Raw genomic sequence first — 15,022 nt, 5'->3', positions numbered from 1 at the left:
AGACACCCCCCGCACACACAGACACCCCCCGCACACACAGACACCCCCGCACACACAGACACCCCCCGCACACACAGACACCCCCCGCACACACACAGACACCCCCCGCACACACACAGACACCCCCCGCACACACACAGACACCCCCCGCACACACACAGACACCCCCCGCACACACACAGACACCCCCCGCACACACACAGACACCCCCCGCACACACACAGACACCCCCCGCACACACACAGACACCCCCCGCACACACACAGACACCCCCCGCACACACACAGACACCCCCCGCACACACACAGACACCCCCCGCACACACACAGACACCCCCCGCACACACACAGACACCCCCCGCACACACACAGACACCCCCCGCACACACACAGACACCCCCCGCACACACACAGACACCCCCCGCACACACACAGACACCCCCCGCACACACACAGACACCCCCCGCACACACACAGACACCCCCCGCACACACACAGACACCCCCCGCACACACACAGACGCCCCCCGCACACACACAGACGCCCCCCGCACACACACAGACGCCCCCCGCACACACACAGACGCCCCCCGCACACACACAGACGCCCCCCGCACACACACAGACGCCCCCCGCACACACACAGACGCCCCCCGCACACACACAGACGCCCCCCGCACACACACAGACGCCCCCCGCACACACACACAGACGCCCCCCGCACACACACACAGACGCCCCCCGCACACACACAGACGCCCCCCGCACACACACAGACGCCCCCCGCACACACACAGACGCCCCCCGCACACACACAGACGCCCCCCGCACACACACAGACGCCCCCCGCACACACACAGACGCCCCCCGCACACACACAGACGCCCCCCGCACACACACAGACGCCCCCCGCACACACTAATCATGACGGGTCTGGGAGGTGTGGCTGACCTGTGCGGCCGTGGGAAAGTTGATGTGAGTTCATGCAGTCAAGCATGAACTCACATGAACCCTCTGAGGGCAACGCGGCGACTTCAAATGAACAGCTGATCGGCATCACCTGATACCTCAGCTGTTCATTTGAAATAACCGGCGGGAAAGCGCAGCACAGAACGGGAAAGCCGGCGGTGAAGTCTTTTCACTGCCGGCTTCCCCGCCCGGGTCCTTCACTCCCCGCTCCTTGGTGCTGCGCTCCCCGCCCGGTCCTAACTTACGATCGGGATGGGAGGGGAGCGGAGGATCGGGGTGGGAGGCTGCGGGGAAGCAGTATGGGGCTGCGTGATTGTTTAAAAGCCGGCGGCTTTTTACCGCGCGCCGGCTTTTAAACAATCAGGAGAATTCTCCCACGCTGGGATGGCATTCTGATGACAAGCTGGATCGCAGCTGAGCGCTGCCATCCAGCTTGTCATCCTTCACAGACACTGCAGAGCGCAGGCATTATGGGAACTTCCGATTCCGGTATTCGATATTATAAAAGTATCGGAATTAAGTATCGGAATTCCGATACAGTGAATATCGGCCGATACCCGATATTTCAGTATCGGAATGCTCAACACTAGTCAGCACAAGACACAATTTTTACTGCGCTTGCACGGTTTTCAGTCTTTGCGAGCGCACCATGGATCTTTTTGACCAAGGAACTTTCATATAGTGGTCACATTGGACTGGAAATTGAATTGCAGACACGTCCTGAACATCACAAAACAATAATTAAAGTCAGGATGGGGCAAAATAGATGCAAAAAAAATTATCAGAAAACAAGATTGTGACTTTTTGGGGATTTTTTTTTAACTCCCAGAAAGCCCCTTTATCACATATACACTACTGTATAGTGTCTGGCCGCTGTGACTGACAAGCGGCGGTCCAACCCAGGAGTCATTAATTCTAGGAAATGTAGAGACCCAGAACATACCAACTCCTCTCCCGATATCACTAGCTCTTCATCCGCACAAGCTCCGGTAGGTGCCCTGGGCTTCTCCTCAATCATTGTCCTTGTAGTTATTGTTGTAATTGGTCCAAGTCAATGATGCGTGCGGTACCTACGGGACTTGTGTCTAGATTCTCCTGTGAGTTATCCATCCCCGGGGACCTCCATCTGGGAGTCACTTGCCTTAACATCCCTTTAGCTGCCATAGACATTAAAGATGACTGTAAAGACATCAATGATCTTCGAAGCCGCTTGAACAGGAAGGGGGCGTAAGAAATAATAAAAAATATATATATCTGAAGAAAATGACAAAAAAAAAAAAATCACCTGCAAACGCTGTTTTTTCGCTGACATCAGCAAAGGTCCGTGTCATTCTAATAATTACAGCTAAAGTCGTGATTATTTGCAGACTCAGGACTACTTGGATTTTAATTTAAGCAATTAACTTTTTAGGTGATGGTGGCCGAGGCCCTGGATATCTCCAGAGAAACTTATTTAGCAATTCTAATGGACCGTGCTTGCAATGGTCCCGTGCTCGTCGGAAGCCCTCAAGGTGGAGTCGACATTGAAGAAGTAGCTGAAAAAACCCCGGAACTAATTTTTAAGGTGAGCCCTTATTGGTGTTTTGCCCCCCTTTTGTTAATCTCTTACAACTTGGGAGCTAGTAGTGGACATCATGGGGAAAAAAAAATCCTTGCAACTGGGGTTGCAGAGTCTAAGGAGTCTCATGGTTTTATACCCTTTACTTTCTTCTGGAGGTCTAGACTTTGCTACAGGCTGATTCATTTAGTGCGGTTCCCAGAATGGTCGCGGATTCATGGCAGAAGTGTCGTGTCTGCCTCTCCCCGCGGCCCTGGCATCATATCTGAAACCTCCCCCCTTTCCCTTGGCCTTGACGTCGTGTCTGAACACCCCCTCTCCTTCCCTGCGGCCCTGGCGTTGTGTCTGAAACCCCCCCCTTCCCTGCGGCCCTGGCGTCGTGTCTGAAACCCCCCCCCTTCCCTGCGGCCCTGGCGTCGTGTCTGAAACCCCCCTTCCCTGCGGCCCTGGCGTCGTGTCTGAAACCCCCCTCCTTCCCTGCGGCCTTGGCGTCGTGTCTGAGCCCCCCCCCCCTTTCCCCGCTTCCTTGGCGTCGTGTCTGAAAACCCCCTTCCCTGCGGCCCTGGCGTCGTGTCTGAAACCCCCCTCCTTCCCTGCGGCCTTGGCGTCGTGTCTGAGCCCCCCCCCCTTTCCCCGCTTCCTTGGCGTCGTGTCTGATAACCCCCTCCTTCCCCACGGCCCTGGCGTCATGTCTGAAACCTCCCCCTTCCCTGCGGCCCTGGCGTCGTGTCTGAAACCCCCCCCCCTTCCCTGCGGCCTTGGCGTCGTGTCTGAGCCCCCCCCCCCTTCCCTGCGGCCCTGGCGTCGTGTCTGAAACCCCCCCCCCTTCCCTGCGGCCTTGGCGTCGTGTCTGAGCCCCCCCCCCTTTCTCCGCTTCCTTGGCGTCGTGTCTGATAACCCCCTCCTTCCCCACGGCCCTGGCGTCATGTCTGAAACCTCCCCCTTCCCTGCAGTCCTGGTGTTGTACCTGCCCTCCCCCCCCCCTCTCCCCTTCCCTGCGGCCCTGGCGTTGTCTGAAACCCCCCTTTCCACCCGAGGCCCTGGCATCGTGTCTGCCCCTCCCCGCAGCCCTGACGTCCTGGGCTCCCCCTCTCTCCCCGACCCTGGCGTTGTCCTGTAATGTCATGTAGATATATCGGGAGTTGTGAACCCAAAGCGATAGTTTCTTAATTCCTCATTTGAGCTCTTAATTGTTTATATTTTGCTTGTTCCTCATGTCAAATCTCCTGGGCATTAAATATAATAATCTTCTATGCAAAACTGAGACACCCCCACCCCCGTGCCCCTCTAAAGCGCATTTTGTAATAACATTGTTGGGTCGTGGCATGAACACAGCGATAAGATTCTGGAGCCGGTCCTAAATATTAGCTGCTGAATGTTTGTCTAAGCCATCTGCCCGGTAATTAGAAGTGACGAGTGGTGTCAGATTGTCTTGTCACCGCGCCACCGTCTTGTTGTGGAAAGGCTTCATTCAAAAGCTTGGTGACATAATTAAGATGTACCCTCCGGGCACCTGTTACAACTCCCGATTCATTGGCGCATATTAATTTTTCATTTACATCTGACTTAAATATTTTGGCTTCTTCTTTTCCTATTTTATTCTTTTATTTTAACAGGAGGAAATCGATATATTTGATGGCATACAGGACAGCCAGACGTTGCGGATGGCTGACAATTTGGGATTCAAGGGGCCTCTAAGGCAACAGGTGAGGAGAGCAGTTACTGTATTACCTCCGCTGTTCTGTATCAAGGACTTAAAATTGTCCATTTTATTCTTATTTTATTCCTGCTGCTCCCCTGAGTTCTCCACTTTTTGTTTTTTTTAAATCCGCCTTACGGTTCCAGAGATATGCACCTTTTTTTTTTTACTTAGTGCTCACTTCTGCATTCCGAGGGGGCAGTGCTCACGTGGTTCTTTGGGGGCGTGTCTCTAGGCTGTTAATTATACGGAGCCACACCCCTTTTGCTAAAGACCATTAAGATTAGCACTAAATAAAAAGGTCAATATCTCTAGATCCGTATATCGGATTTAAAAAAACCGAAAAGTTGAAAATTCAGGGGAACAGCGGGAATGAAATAAAAGCAAAAACTGACCACTTTTGATCTAGTGAAAGGTCCCCCTTTAAATGTTGCTTAAGTACATATGTCAGTTAATATATGAATGATTGCTGGGGCTGTGACCGAGAATGGGGGCCCAAAGTCCCCTGTGTGGATGGTGCACATATTCATTCATTGCCCTGATGAAACACAATGTCCCTCAGTCCCATAGAAGTTAATGGAGCACTTTTTAGGAACCCTTTTGTAGGGATGAGTAGAGCGCCTGTTCCAGGGACCTCATTCTCCATCGATGCAAGTCCCATCGATTCCGAGCTATATACTTTAGATTCTCTTTCCTGCCGTTTGCTTCGGACACGTAGAAGTTAACGAGAACCTGATTTTCAAGTGCCACTTGTCTGTGAGTGTTCTCCATCCGAGTTCCCGCGCCGTCTTATAGTGAAGCAGCGTAGCTGGGTGCCCCGGCTCCTACCGGGGGCCGTTATCTCACATCAAGAGCGTCCTTAAACCACAGCACATCAATAACCTAAGTATTATTACACCCAACAAGTCAACCTTAAACAATTGAAATCATGGAGCAGTTGGATGACAAATTCCAGGGGATGGATACATCTGCCACCGCTGCGTCGCTGCTTTCCCAGACCTGGATGGAGACGTTTTTTCTCCCCTCCTGTGTGTGTTTTGTTTTATTTGTGTGTGGCTTTTTTTGACTTTTTTTTTTTCTTTTTCCGCTCTGGGAATACGAATAGAAATTTCATTGTTCATAAGCAGCCGAGTATCAGTATCCTGACAACACGCATTGCTCATCTTAAACGTGATTTAATATATACACTGTGCACTGCCTATAACTAAGCCGCGCCAGGTTTATTTGATCTCGTCTGCTGTAGATCTATCATTATTTATGTTTTAAAGACCCGGAGTACTTGTATTATGGATTATTACAGATTTTCTGCTTCTTCAGGCGCAATATTCTGAAATATTACTGTACTTATTTGAAGAACAGATATTCTCCCAGTTGAATAAAACAAGACTCGTCAGATTTTTTTTTTTTTTTTCGTAAATTTTTATAAAGCAACGGTTCTCGACTGGAGAGGTTAAAGGGAACGTGTCATCAGAACATTCCTTATTGCTTAAATCAGGTTTTTATGTAAATTTTTTTCATAAAATCTTGCCATTTTCACACTGGCTACAAGTCCAATCCCTGTTTGGCACATGACATCTGCAGTAATAGTCTGACACAGCCCCTATTGCATTACCTGAGCGTGCGCTAACCTGCGCAAAGGTCATTGTACAGGAGGAGGAGGAGGTGAGCTGTGACATCACCTATTGTGAATGGTGAATCCTGTGTTATCTACTGTATAGAGAGGTGTTATCAGTCATTGTACGGGAGGAGGAGGAGATGAGCTGTGACATCACCTATTGTGAATGGTGGATCCTGTGTTATCTATTGTATATAGAGGTGTTATCAGTCATTATACAGGAGGAAGAGGAGGTGAGCTGTGACATCACCTATTGTGAATGGTGGCTCCTGTGTTATCTACTGTATATAGAGGTGTTATCAGTCATTATACAGGAGGAAGAGGAGGTGAGCTGTGACATCATCTATTGTGAATGGTGGATCCTGTGTTATCTATTGTATATAGAGGTGTTATCAGTCATTATACATGAGGAAGAGGAGGTGAGCTGTGACATCACCTATTGTGAATGGTGGATCCTGTGTTATCTACTGTATATAGAGGTGTTGTCAGTCATTATACAGGAGGAAGAGGAGGTGAGCTGTGACATCAGCTATTGTGAATGGTGGATCCTGTGTTATCTACTGTATATAGAGGTGTTATCAGTCATTGTACAGGAGGGAGGAGGTGAGCTGTGACAGCTATTGTGAACGGAGGCTTTTATATTATCAGCTGTCTATAGAGGTGTTATAAGTTATTGTAATACTGTATATTTTAGTAAGACAGCAGAAAAGTCTTCTGTACAGAAGAAGGAAGTGTGAGTCTAGTAATGGGACTACTGATCAGTGTGAAATTGGTAGATTTCAGTATATATGTATGTGTGTGTATATATGTGTGTGTGTGTGTATGTATGTATATATAATATATATATACGTGTATATATATATGTATATATTTAGAAAAATCATGAAAAAATTGTAAAAAATATAGATTTAATATATAAAATGTATTTAAGCTATATTACATTGTCACATTTCTTTTAAAGATTTAAGAATGGTATTTAAATAAATAAATGGTGTTTTCTGAACCAACCTATAAATAATATCCAAAAGAGCAATCTGATGAGATGGGATCTAAAGAAATAATAATCTGTATGAATAAGGATGGGGGATACTTGTCCGCTGCCATGTTGCATCATACTGTGAGCGAATGTTGTTGTGTTCGGTTGTTCCTGGTAAACACGTCAAACTAAGGACCTCCATACACAACAGATCGCTTGGCCGATTGCTCTCTCTCCTGATTTCCCCATGCACGGCAATACTCGACTGAGCAGTTCTTCATTCTCTGAGAGCCGCGGCCAGACACCTTTAATGGAGGCTTGTCCCCCCGTAGAAGAAAAGGATCAGCCGCTAAAATTCAGAAGGCAGGATACTTCTATCCTTCGATATCATCCGGCCAATGCCCAGTCTGACCTGGGCTATCCACGACCAAACTAAGTATCATGAATCAAGTATGGTCCATGTTGTGTGGATTACCGTTTCACATCCATGTCCAAACACTGGATGGAGCAGCTTTATCTCCCTCAGAGCAGGAAATCCCGGCATGTACTGACACACCAGTCGTCTGCCCAAAACCTCCACCTGTATATCTATACGAAGTTACGGAAACTCGGAAGGACTACGTCTGCGTTCTGAGATTACTTTGCAGTTCCGGTTTTGATTGACAGCCGGCTGAGCATCCAATTTTCTCTCAAAATTATATTTACAAGGATACAAAAAAATGTGAACATTGTGGAAATGCTGGCAGCCGGCCGCATCCTATCCTAGCCTTTTATTACTTTACCGTTTACAACCCCCTTTAGGGCCGGCTCTCGACCAAACCTCTTGTTATGACTGCTAAATGGCTTTTTAGCCCGGCATCTAAAGCAACTCCCTCCACCATTATATAAAACGCCATTAAGTTTTATTACACAAGTTCCAGGAGGAGTGCAAACCTATTCTTCTTCTTTTCTGCAGCATTTCTTTTAGTTTTTATCAGACACAGGAAGAAAATAAATGAAAACTGTGGGTAATTACATAGAACAAAAAAATAAAATTGAGCAAAACTCCTTTTGCAACCTCAGCAAGGCGCCATCGTTTTCCGAGAGATATACGGCGACCGTGAGACCCCGAATAGTCCTCATTGTTGCATCCTAGGACTTGTGGTCAAAACCTCTGGTCGGGGTGCAGTGTCCAAACCTAAAGACCTGCCCCGAGGAAAAATAAGATCTTGCTTCCCAAGATAAAACGGCTTTTGGTGCACATGCCTGTCTGATATGTCCTGGAACGTTCCATATTCTCCTGCTTTCACTTGACTGCTGCAGCCAATCAGTGGTCACTGATTAACTGCAGCGGTGATGTTTAGCCCGAGCTGGAAGCGACAGTCTCCTCGGTTACAATGACGCCGCTGCAGCTAATCAGTGACCGCTGATTGGCTGCAGAAGTCATGACGTCCCTCCACTAAAAGAGGAAGTGAGAAAATGAGGAGGGGTTGCAAGGCAACAGGGGTCCAGTAGAAGAGATTGCATTTTTAATTTTAGGACCACCATGGGCCCATTGATAACATACATTACTTAGGTCAAGAGGTCCTATGGTCTGGCATTTCTCCAGTCTTGCTTCCTGTATCGAAGAGCGGTGCATAAAGGGGGCTTACTGACCGCTTAGTTCAGAAGCTAACCCAGCTTTCTTCTTTCTATTGTTGGTGGCAAAGAAGGAGACTGGCTTAGCCATCAAAATGAGCTGTCAGCCAGCTCCCTTCATGCACCAACATGACAAAATAGGACTGAAAACAAAGCTGTAGGGGGCCCCAGTTGGAGCGGGGGGCACCGGTACTAATATATGACTTACTGAGGTCTAGCAATTCACATGTCTCGTTGGTACGGAATTAGTGATGAGCGCAAGTGTTACTCGAGTTTGCCGAGGGTGCTCGGGTGTGCTCAGAGTATCGCGGGTGCTCGAGTGACATGTTCGAGTCCCTGCAGCTGCATGTTATGCGGCTGTTAGACAGCCAAAAAATATGCGGGGATTGCCTGTGTTTGTCAGGCAATCCCCAAAGGTCTTGTGGCCAACACCTGCTAAACATGAGGCCGCGGGGACTCGAACATACCACTCGAGAACCCGCGATACTCTGTGAGTATCCGAGCACCCTCGGCAAACTCGAGTAACGAGCACTTGCATTCATCACTAACGGAACATCTTTACACTTTCTCCTTGAATTCCGGTATGTAACAGAAGAATGTCATTCTTTCTATAACGCTCGTCGTCTTCTGCATTGTAATTGTGTTGTATTTAACGAATCGCAGGCCGCGGATCAGATTAAGAAACTTTACCAGCTTTTCCTGAAAGTTGATGCCACCCAGGTAGAAGTGAATCCCTTTGGTGAAACTCCAGAAGGACAAGGTAAGAAAAGCTAAAATACTTTTGTGTTTTCCTCCTCACTTTCGATGCCGAGTTTTCCAGTCGATTACGTTGTTTTTTTTCTCTTGTGTAAAGGAAGAAAGGTCAGGGTGGTTTGAGAGGTGATCCTGGATTTTGTTTTGGGCACAAGGGCACTCTTACAAGTCACTGGTGGATGAGAGCAAAGTGCTTCTTACTTATAAACTTGTGCAACCCATTCTTGACCAGGCAATTTTTCATTTTTGCGCACTTCGTTTCTTTTACCCCCTTTTCATCCCAGCTTTGTAACTTTTCAGCTCCAGCAACGACCTGATATAAAAGGCAAACTGAGCAGAAACAGCAAAACTCTATACAGCAACTCCGTGCCTATATAAACAAGTCTGAGTTTCATCTGCAGGCTCTCCTGCCTCACAGTTTCATTTTTCATGGTTGCACCACTGGCCCGAACTGTGCTCTATCCGATTCTGCAAGCAAGAGGCGCACATCGGAGGAGTCCTGTGGCACTAAGTGCTGGTCGGATCGTGCGCTCCAGCAATCTGGCTGCTTTACGTATGCACCTATTGGCAGCAGTGATCCCAGAGAGCATGCATGGCTTATAAGTCTCCTCACTCTGACATGCCAGGCTTGGCTTGTCACTCTCCACAAGGAAAAACACTACCCCTTATAACCCATTTCAGAGCCTCTCGCCTAGCCAGATCTGATGTCATACTTTGCACTGATGAGGGGCAACACCCCGAAACACCATGTCTGCAAATTGAGATTCTGGTTTGGCTTTTATCCTAAGTCATGTGTTAAGGCTCGTTAAAGGGTCAATAGTGACTTTTAGGATTGCTGCTTCCAATAGGTGGCGCTAGAGTTCTAGTCCTCTCTGAAGAGACAATTTGCATATTTATTTCCCAGAGGAGCATGCATAGCTTATAAGTCTCCTCACTCTGACATGCCAGGCTTGGCTTGCAACTCTCCACAAGCTCTAACATAAACATCCTCGGCCACCACCAGACTGCAGCGGTGGCCGACTAGCATTAACCAATGAAATGAAATATCCCTTCGTTCGTAAATTGCAAGATTGCCTGTAGCAGCTACCGAAGTTGTGCGACATCTTGACACCCTATCAGCTGCACCATATGTTACCCACCAAATAGTAACTGGAGACGTTATTGACAATCCTACGATGACAAAACGTTACACTTTCCCTTTTAAAGCAAAAGTCTTTCGAAAACCCACAAACCTCAGAGCTGTTTATTGTTAAAAAGCAATTTATTCATGTGACTGGGTAATGAGATGCACGAGGCTCATTCAGCCGCGATTTATACCGTAGATGATGTCAGCTTAGCGCTCGGCACAGCCTTGATGCATCATGTGTAGTTTTTAATGTACAGAAGATCCATATTTTCAACTCCCCGGATCAATCTGGAACACTTGACAACACTTTTTTTTTTCTTCTTTCTTTGCAAAGTTTTGAAATCAATTTTTGTGCAAACTGTAGTAATCATTCTGTCTGCACGGGCCCGTGCCACTTAATCAATGCCAGGTGAATTGGCAGCATGCTAAGGAGAAAATGGCCTTGTTCTGGAGATTAAAAATCCTTACGGTATTACTCTTTTATAACTAAACGGTTGCTTCGTACAATGCGGGAGTCTCGGGCTCTGGCCAGTGTGAAATTGCCCTGGAAAATGCTAAGTTATATCTCAAAAGAAATTATATTGTTTCCTTTTTTTTTTGTCTTCGTGTCACATGCTTGTTTGGCTCGGGATGGCGTAACTATTTTTTGGGGGGTTAACGCCTTACTCTGTTTAACCCTAATGTGTAAACACATCCGGTGAAAATAAGTTGTCACCTATCTGTTCAATAAGTAGTGACTTGCTTATCGGTGGGGTCTGAGCACTTAGACCCAATGTCACGCACAGTGTCTGAAAGACTTAAGTGGAACACGAAGGAATGAGGGGAGGGTAGCCAAATCGGTAGGGAAAAGGAGAGTGAAGACCTTTAGGTAGATCTAATATCACCCTGTCTGTCTTACCGTCCCTATATAGGTTCCGCAGTTATCGCCAAACAGGAAACCTAATCCCTGTATATCCTTAAAGCTAGGCCCTAGATAGGGAGGGGGGTAAGCACTGGTCAATCCTCACTATAATCTAAAGACAAAAAGGGAGACAAACAAAGGGGGAAAACTTAGCTTGAGCAGACACCAGAGAGAGAACACCAAATGTCCTCCTAGGGCACCAGAGAGGAAGCTGGCCGACTGCTATTGCTCCGAGCCTTCACAGGGGAAAATAAGAATATCACTGGCGACTCGCTGAAGCAGACTAAAAGTTTATAAACACCCAGACCAGGGGGTGTCAATCGGAGCAGGAGTGACGTTGCCGCTGGGTCCAAAATTAAGAAGGCATCTGCAATGCCAAACGCAGTGACCTTCTGCAGCCAGATCCAGAGCGACTATCTGTTATATCTGACACATTTGTGACACCTGCACCAATCAGCAAAACAGGAAACTACCGGAAAAAGCAGCTGCTGTCGAGCATGAGTACTGCCACTCCATTTTAACGTGGAGAAAAGCCACATTTTGGAAAAAGAAATGGTGCTAAAAATGTGACTTGATTGCAGCGTGGGTATTCAAGCTGTGGCGATGTCTACATAGTTTTTTCCATCGGAAACTGATTCAGGAAATGCTGTATTTTTGGGGAGTTTTTTGGAGATATTTTTTTATTATCCTCATGCTTTGTGTGCTTATTTATAGTGGATTCCTTCAGGATTTGCTCTCAGTGAAGTGACATTTCCTTTTTATTCCCACCAGATGTTTTTTTGACTACTTCTTTAGGGGGGAAAGAGCTAAAACAAACCCTCCTCATATGGACACCAAAGATGATTTCCAAGTATTTTTTAAGCATTTTTTGAGCGTATGTTCAGAGTTTTCTGATGAGCAGAACAGAAGAATCTGTCTCAGAAACTTATTGTTATGAACGTTATTGTTATGACACACGGGAAATGCCGCACCTACACCCAACTGGTCCCTAGCTTGCTAAAAGGCAATCAAGGGGTTTCTCGTACCTCCTGAATAACCAGAGGGAAGCTGTAACACATTGCCAACAAAGGGAAAGGAAAGTGTGAAGTAACATGCGAAAACCCACGGTGAGAAACTAAAGCACATTCATATAGAGTAGAAAGGGATAGTTAAAGAGTGCCAAAAATAAAAGGAACAAGTATAAGCTTCCAGAAACCTAATGGTGGTAAAAGGAAAAGGTGCTGGGAGGGAAAGCAAACACTCACTGCAGGAATACAACTGGAGTTTACCAAGCAAGGTAAACCCCTTAGCTGAAATGCTGGAGCTCCTGAACACACATTCACCAAGAGGTATAACCAGCAAGGAAGTGCAGTGAAGGGAGAACATATAATGCCGCACCCAGAATGTAAAGGGGCAAACCAAAACAGGAAAATGAGAAACACCTGGAGAGGAGTAAACCTAGAAAGGAAAACAAAGACAATAGAAACCATCAGCATTTGGACAGAGAAAAAAGGGCAATAGCTCAGCAGACACAGGGACCAACCATGAAGCAACAAGTCACCATATTGAATCTCCAAACTGAGTTATGACATCTATTTTATTTAATGCTCTTTTATATGCAAATTTTGTGTATGTATTTGTGCTTCTGATTGATTCAGTGACCACCAAATTTGGAGCTTTTTTTTCAGCCAGAATCGCATCAAGAATTGACATTTGCCTCTTTTTCTTCATGCTGTAAAATATATGCAGAAAAAAACTTGTGCATTATAGAAGCGTTTCCCATTTGAATTATTAGGAAGCTTTTTCAAAGAGTGTTTTTTTTATGTGAATTTTGGAAAAAAAATCTTCTTCAAAATCCTACCTAATAAACCTCCAGCGGAAAATACAGGTCCAGTAAATATGGCACGAAGGAGAATCAGGACGGGCTGCATATTCAAAAGTTGCGTTGCCTATCACATTCCTGTAGTATCACTTCATATCCTACAGAGCCAATTTTGTATCCCATGCTTTGGTATGTTCTCACGGTGTTGCGTTTCTGCCCATGGGGATTTCTTTAATGCAACAAATGGTGGAAAAATGCGAGATGTCATCAGTGACCAATTTATGGGAGTCCGGCTGCTATAACGGACACCAGTTGTGCCGTTCTCTTTCGCCTGTTGACTTAACACTGTTTTTCCAGGGGGTGTTTTGTGGCCTTTGGCCAGTTGTGTTGGTTTTGGGGAGGGTGAAGTAGAACTGGAATCGACTCACCAACACTAGGAAAGTCATCACCAGGGTCTGCTTGGGTCTTTCTGGAGACCAGAAAATGCAAATGTAAGCAAGGGTTTTATAGCCGTCGGACACCTGCCAATCCTTCACTGGTGGGATATCCAAGTGAGGTGCCAACCATGTGTGTCATGAGACAACCCTTCCAATCTAAAATCATCGATTTCCATAAATACCTTGAGTTGTTTCAGGGTGTTTTGATGGCAGCTGTAGCATCGGCTTCTCTGCCCCCTGCCAGGCAAAGACGCCGTCCCTCTCACCGCCGCACTCCCCGCCTGGCGTCCTCCAGCGCTCCTCTTCCTGATTCTGCCGGCGCGCGCAGCTTCCCGGGCACTGTGCTTAGGGCGCGCGCTCCCTCCCTCTTAAAGGGGCCGCGCGCTCCGCCCTAAGGAGTCCCTGGCCAATTGCCGGAGGTCCTCCCATATATAAAGCACCTCCTCCAATATGGAGGTGCCCGAGCAATAGTTGATGCACAGTGTACTTACCTCTGCTTCAGCCCTCAGGTCCCGCTGCTAGCCTGACTACTAGTCCTGCCCACCAGCCTGACTATCAGTCCAGTCCGCCAGCCTCACTACTCAACAGCCCGACAGTCTGTCTTCCGTTCAGTCCGCCAGTCTGTCTATGGGCTTTGCCCGCCTACTTACCTGGAGGCTCTTGCCCGTCACTTGCCGTGACCACCTGACAGCCTATCTAGAGGCTCCCGCCTGTCACTTGTCGTGACCACCTGTCTACCTGCCTGGAGGCTCCTGGCCGTCACTTGCCGTGACCACCTGTCTGCCTACCTGGAGGCTCCCGCCTGGTGCCTGCTGTCTCTGCCAGTTCATCTACCCAGATCTCTCATCAGCCTGCCTGCTGTGCCAATCTGCAGTATCGGTCAGTCCCAGCCATCTGACCTGTGGGAGTCACTTGCTCTCTTACAAGGTCGTCCCCAGAGTAGCACCTGGTCCCTCTGCTCGGTCCCTCCCTGGTCACGGAGTCGTTAGCCACCGTACGATCAAGGTCGGTCCGAGTTGATACTTAATTACGCCCCTCTGGGTCCCTCCTTGCACCGCAGCACAGAGGTTCCACCACCCGGATCCGTAACAGTTTGCTCGGGCCATGGAACCCGGTGGCCCCCAAGCTCCTTCGCTCTCTGACCTGTACCAGGAGGTTTCTCGTCAGAGATCCCAACAGGAAACCATCCTGAACTACCTGCGGAGTGTCAACTCCCGCCTGGACACACTGACTGTTCCACCTGTGTCCGCCTCGAGTCGTGCGACTCCCGCTCCGGCAGCGCCGCTGCCCACCAATACCACGGCATCCAACCCAGGTCCCCGGCTTTCTGCACCTCCTCGTTTTGGAGGCGACCCGCTCTAGCTTGGGGTTTCATAGACCAGTGCACCCTGCACTTTGAACTTTTGGCACATCAGTTTCCCTCCGACCGGGCCAAGGTGGCGTTCATCATGTCTCACCTCACTGGAGAAGCACTGGCATGGCTAAATCCCCTGTGGGAGAGAGGGGGTTCCCCTGGTGTCCGATCTATCGTCTTTCCTCATTGCTTTCCGGAAAGTCTTCGATGAACCAGGA

At 48.0% G+C, this 15,022-nt stretch overlaps 1 protein-coding gene across 1 annotated transcript in view; it reads left to right on the top strand.

The window, feature by feature from the left end:
- The window catches only part of SUCLG2 (succinate-CoA ligase GDP-forming subunit beta), a 214,270-nt gene that overhangs the window by 73,399 nt on the left and 125,849 nt on the right, over positions 1 to 15,022 (top strand). Inside the window, exons 5-7 of the mRNA XM_073644709.1 lie at positions 2,379 to 2,531; positions 4,142 to 4,231; positions 9,096 to 9,192. Of these exons, the coding sequence (XP_073500810.1) occupies positions 2,379 to 2,531; positions 4,142 to 4,231; positions 9,096 to 9,192 (340 nt within the window). The remainder of the gene's footprint in view (positions 1 to 2,378; positions 2,532 to 4,141; positions 4,232 to 9,095; positions 9,193 to 15,022) is intronic.

Source organism: Phyllobates terribilis, unplaced genomic scaffold (genome assembly GCF_046119375.1).
Source record: "Phyllobates terribilis strain yellow unplaced genomic scaffold, ASM4611937v1 Scaffold_8__6_contigs__length_399053987, whole genome shotgun sequence".
NCBI classification, from domain to species: domain Eukaryota; kingdom Metazoa; phylum Chordata; class Amphibia; order Anura; family Dendrobatidae; genus Phyllobates; species Phyllobates terribilis.
This window is presented reverse-complemented; position numbering and strand designations above follow the sequence as displayed.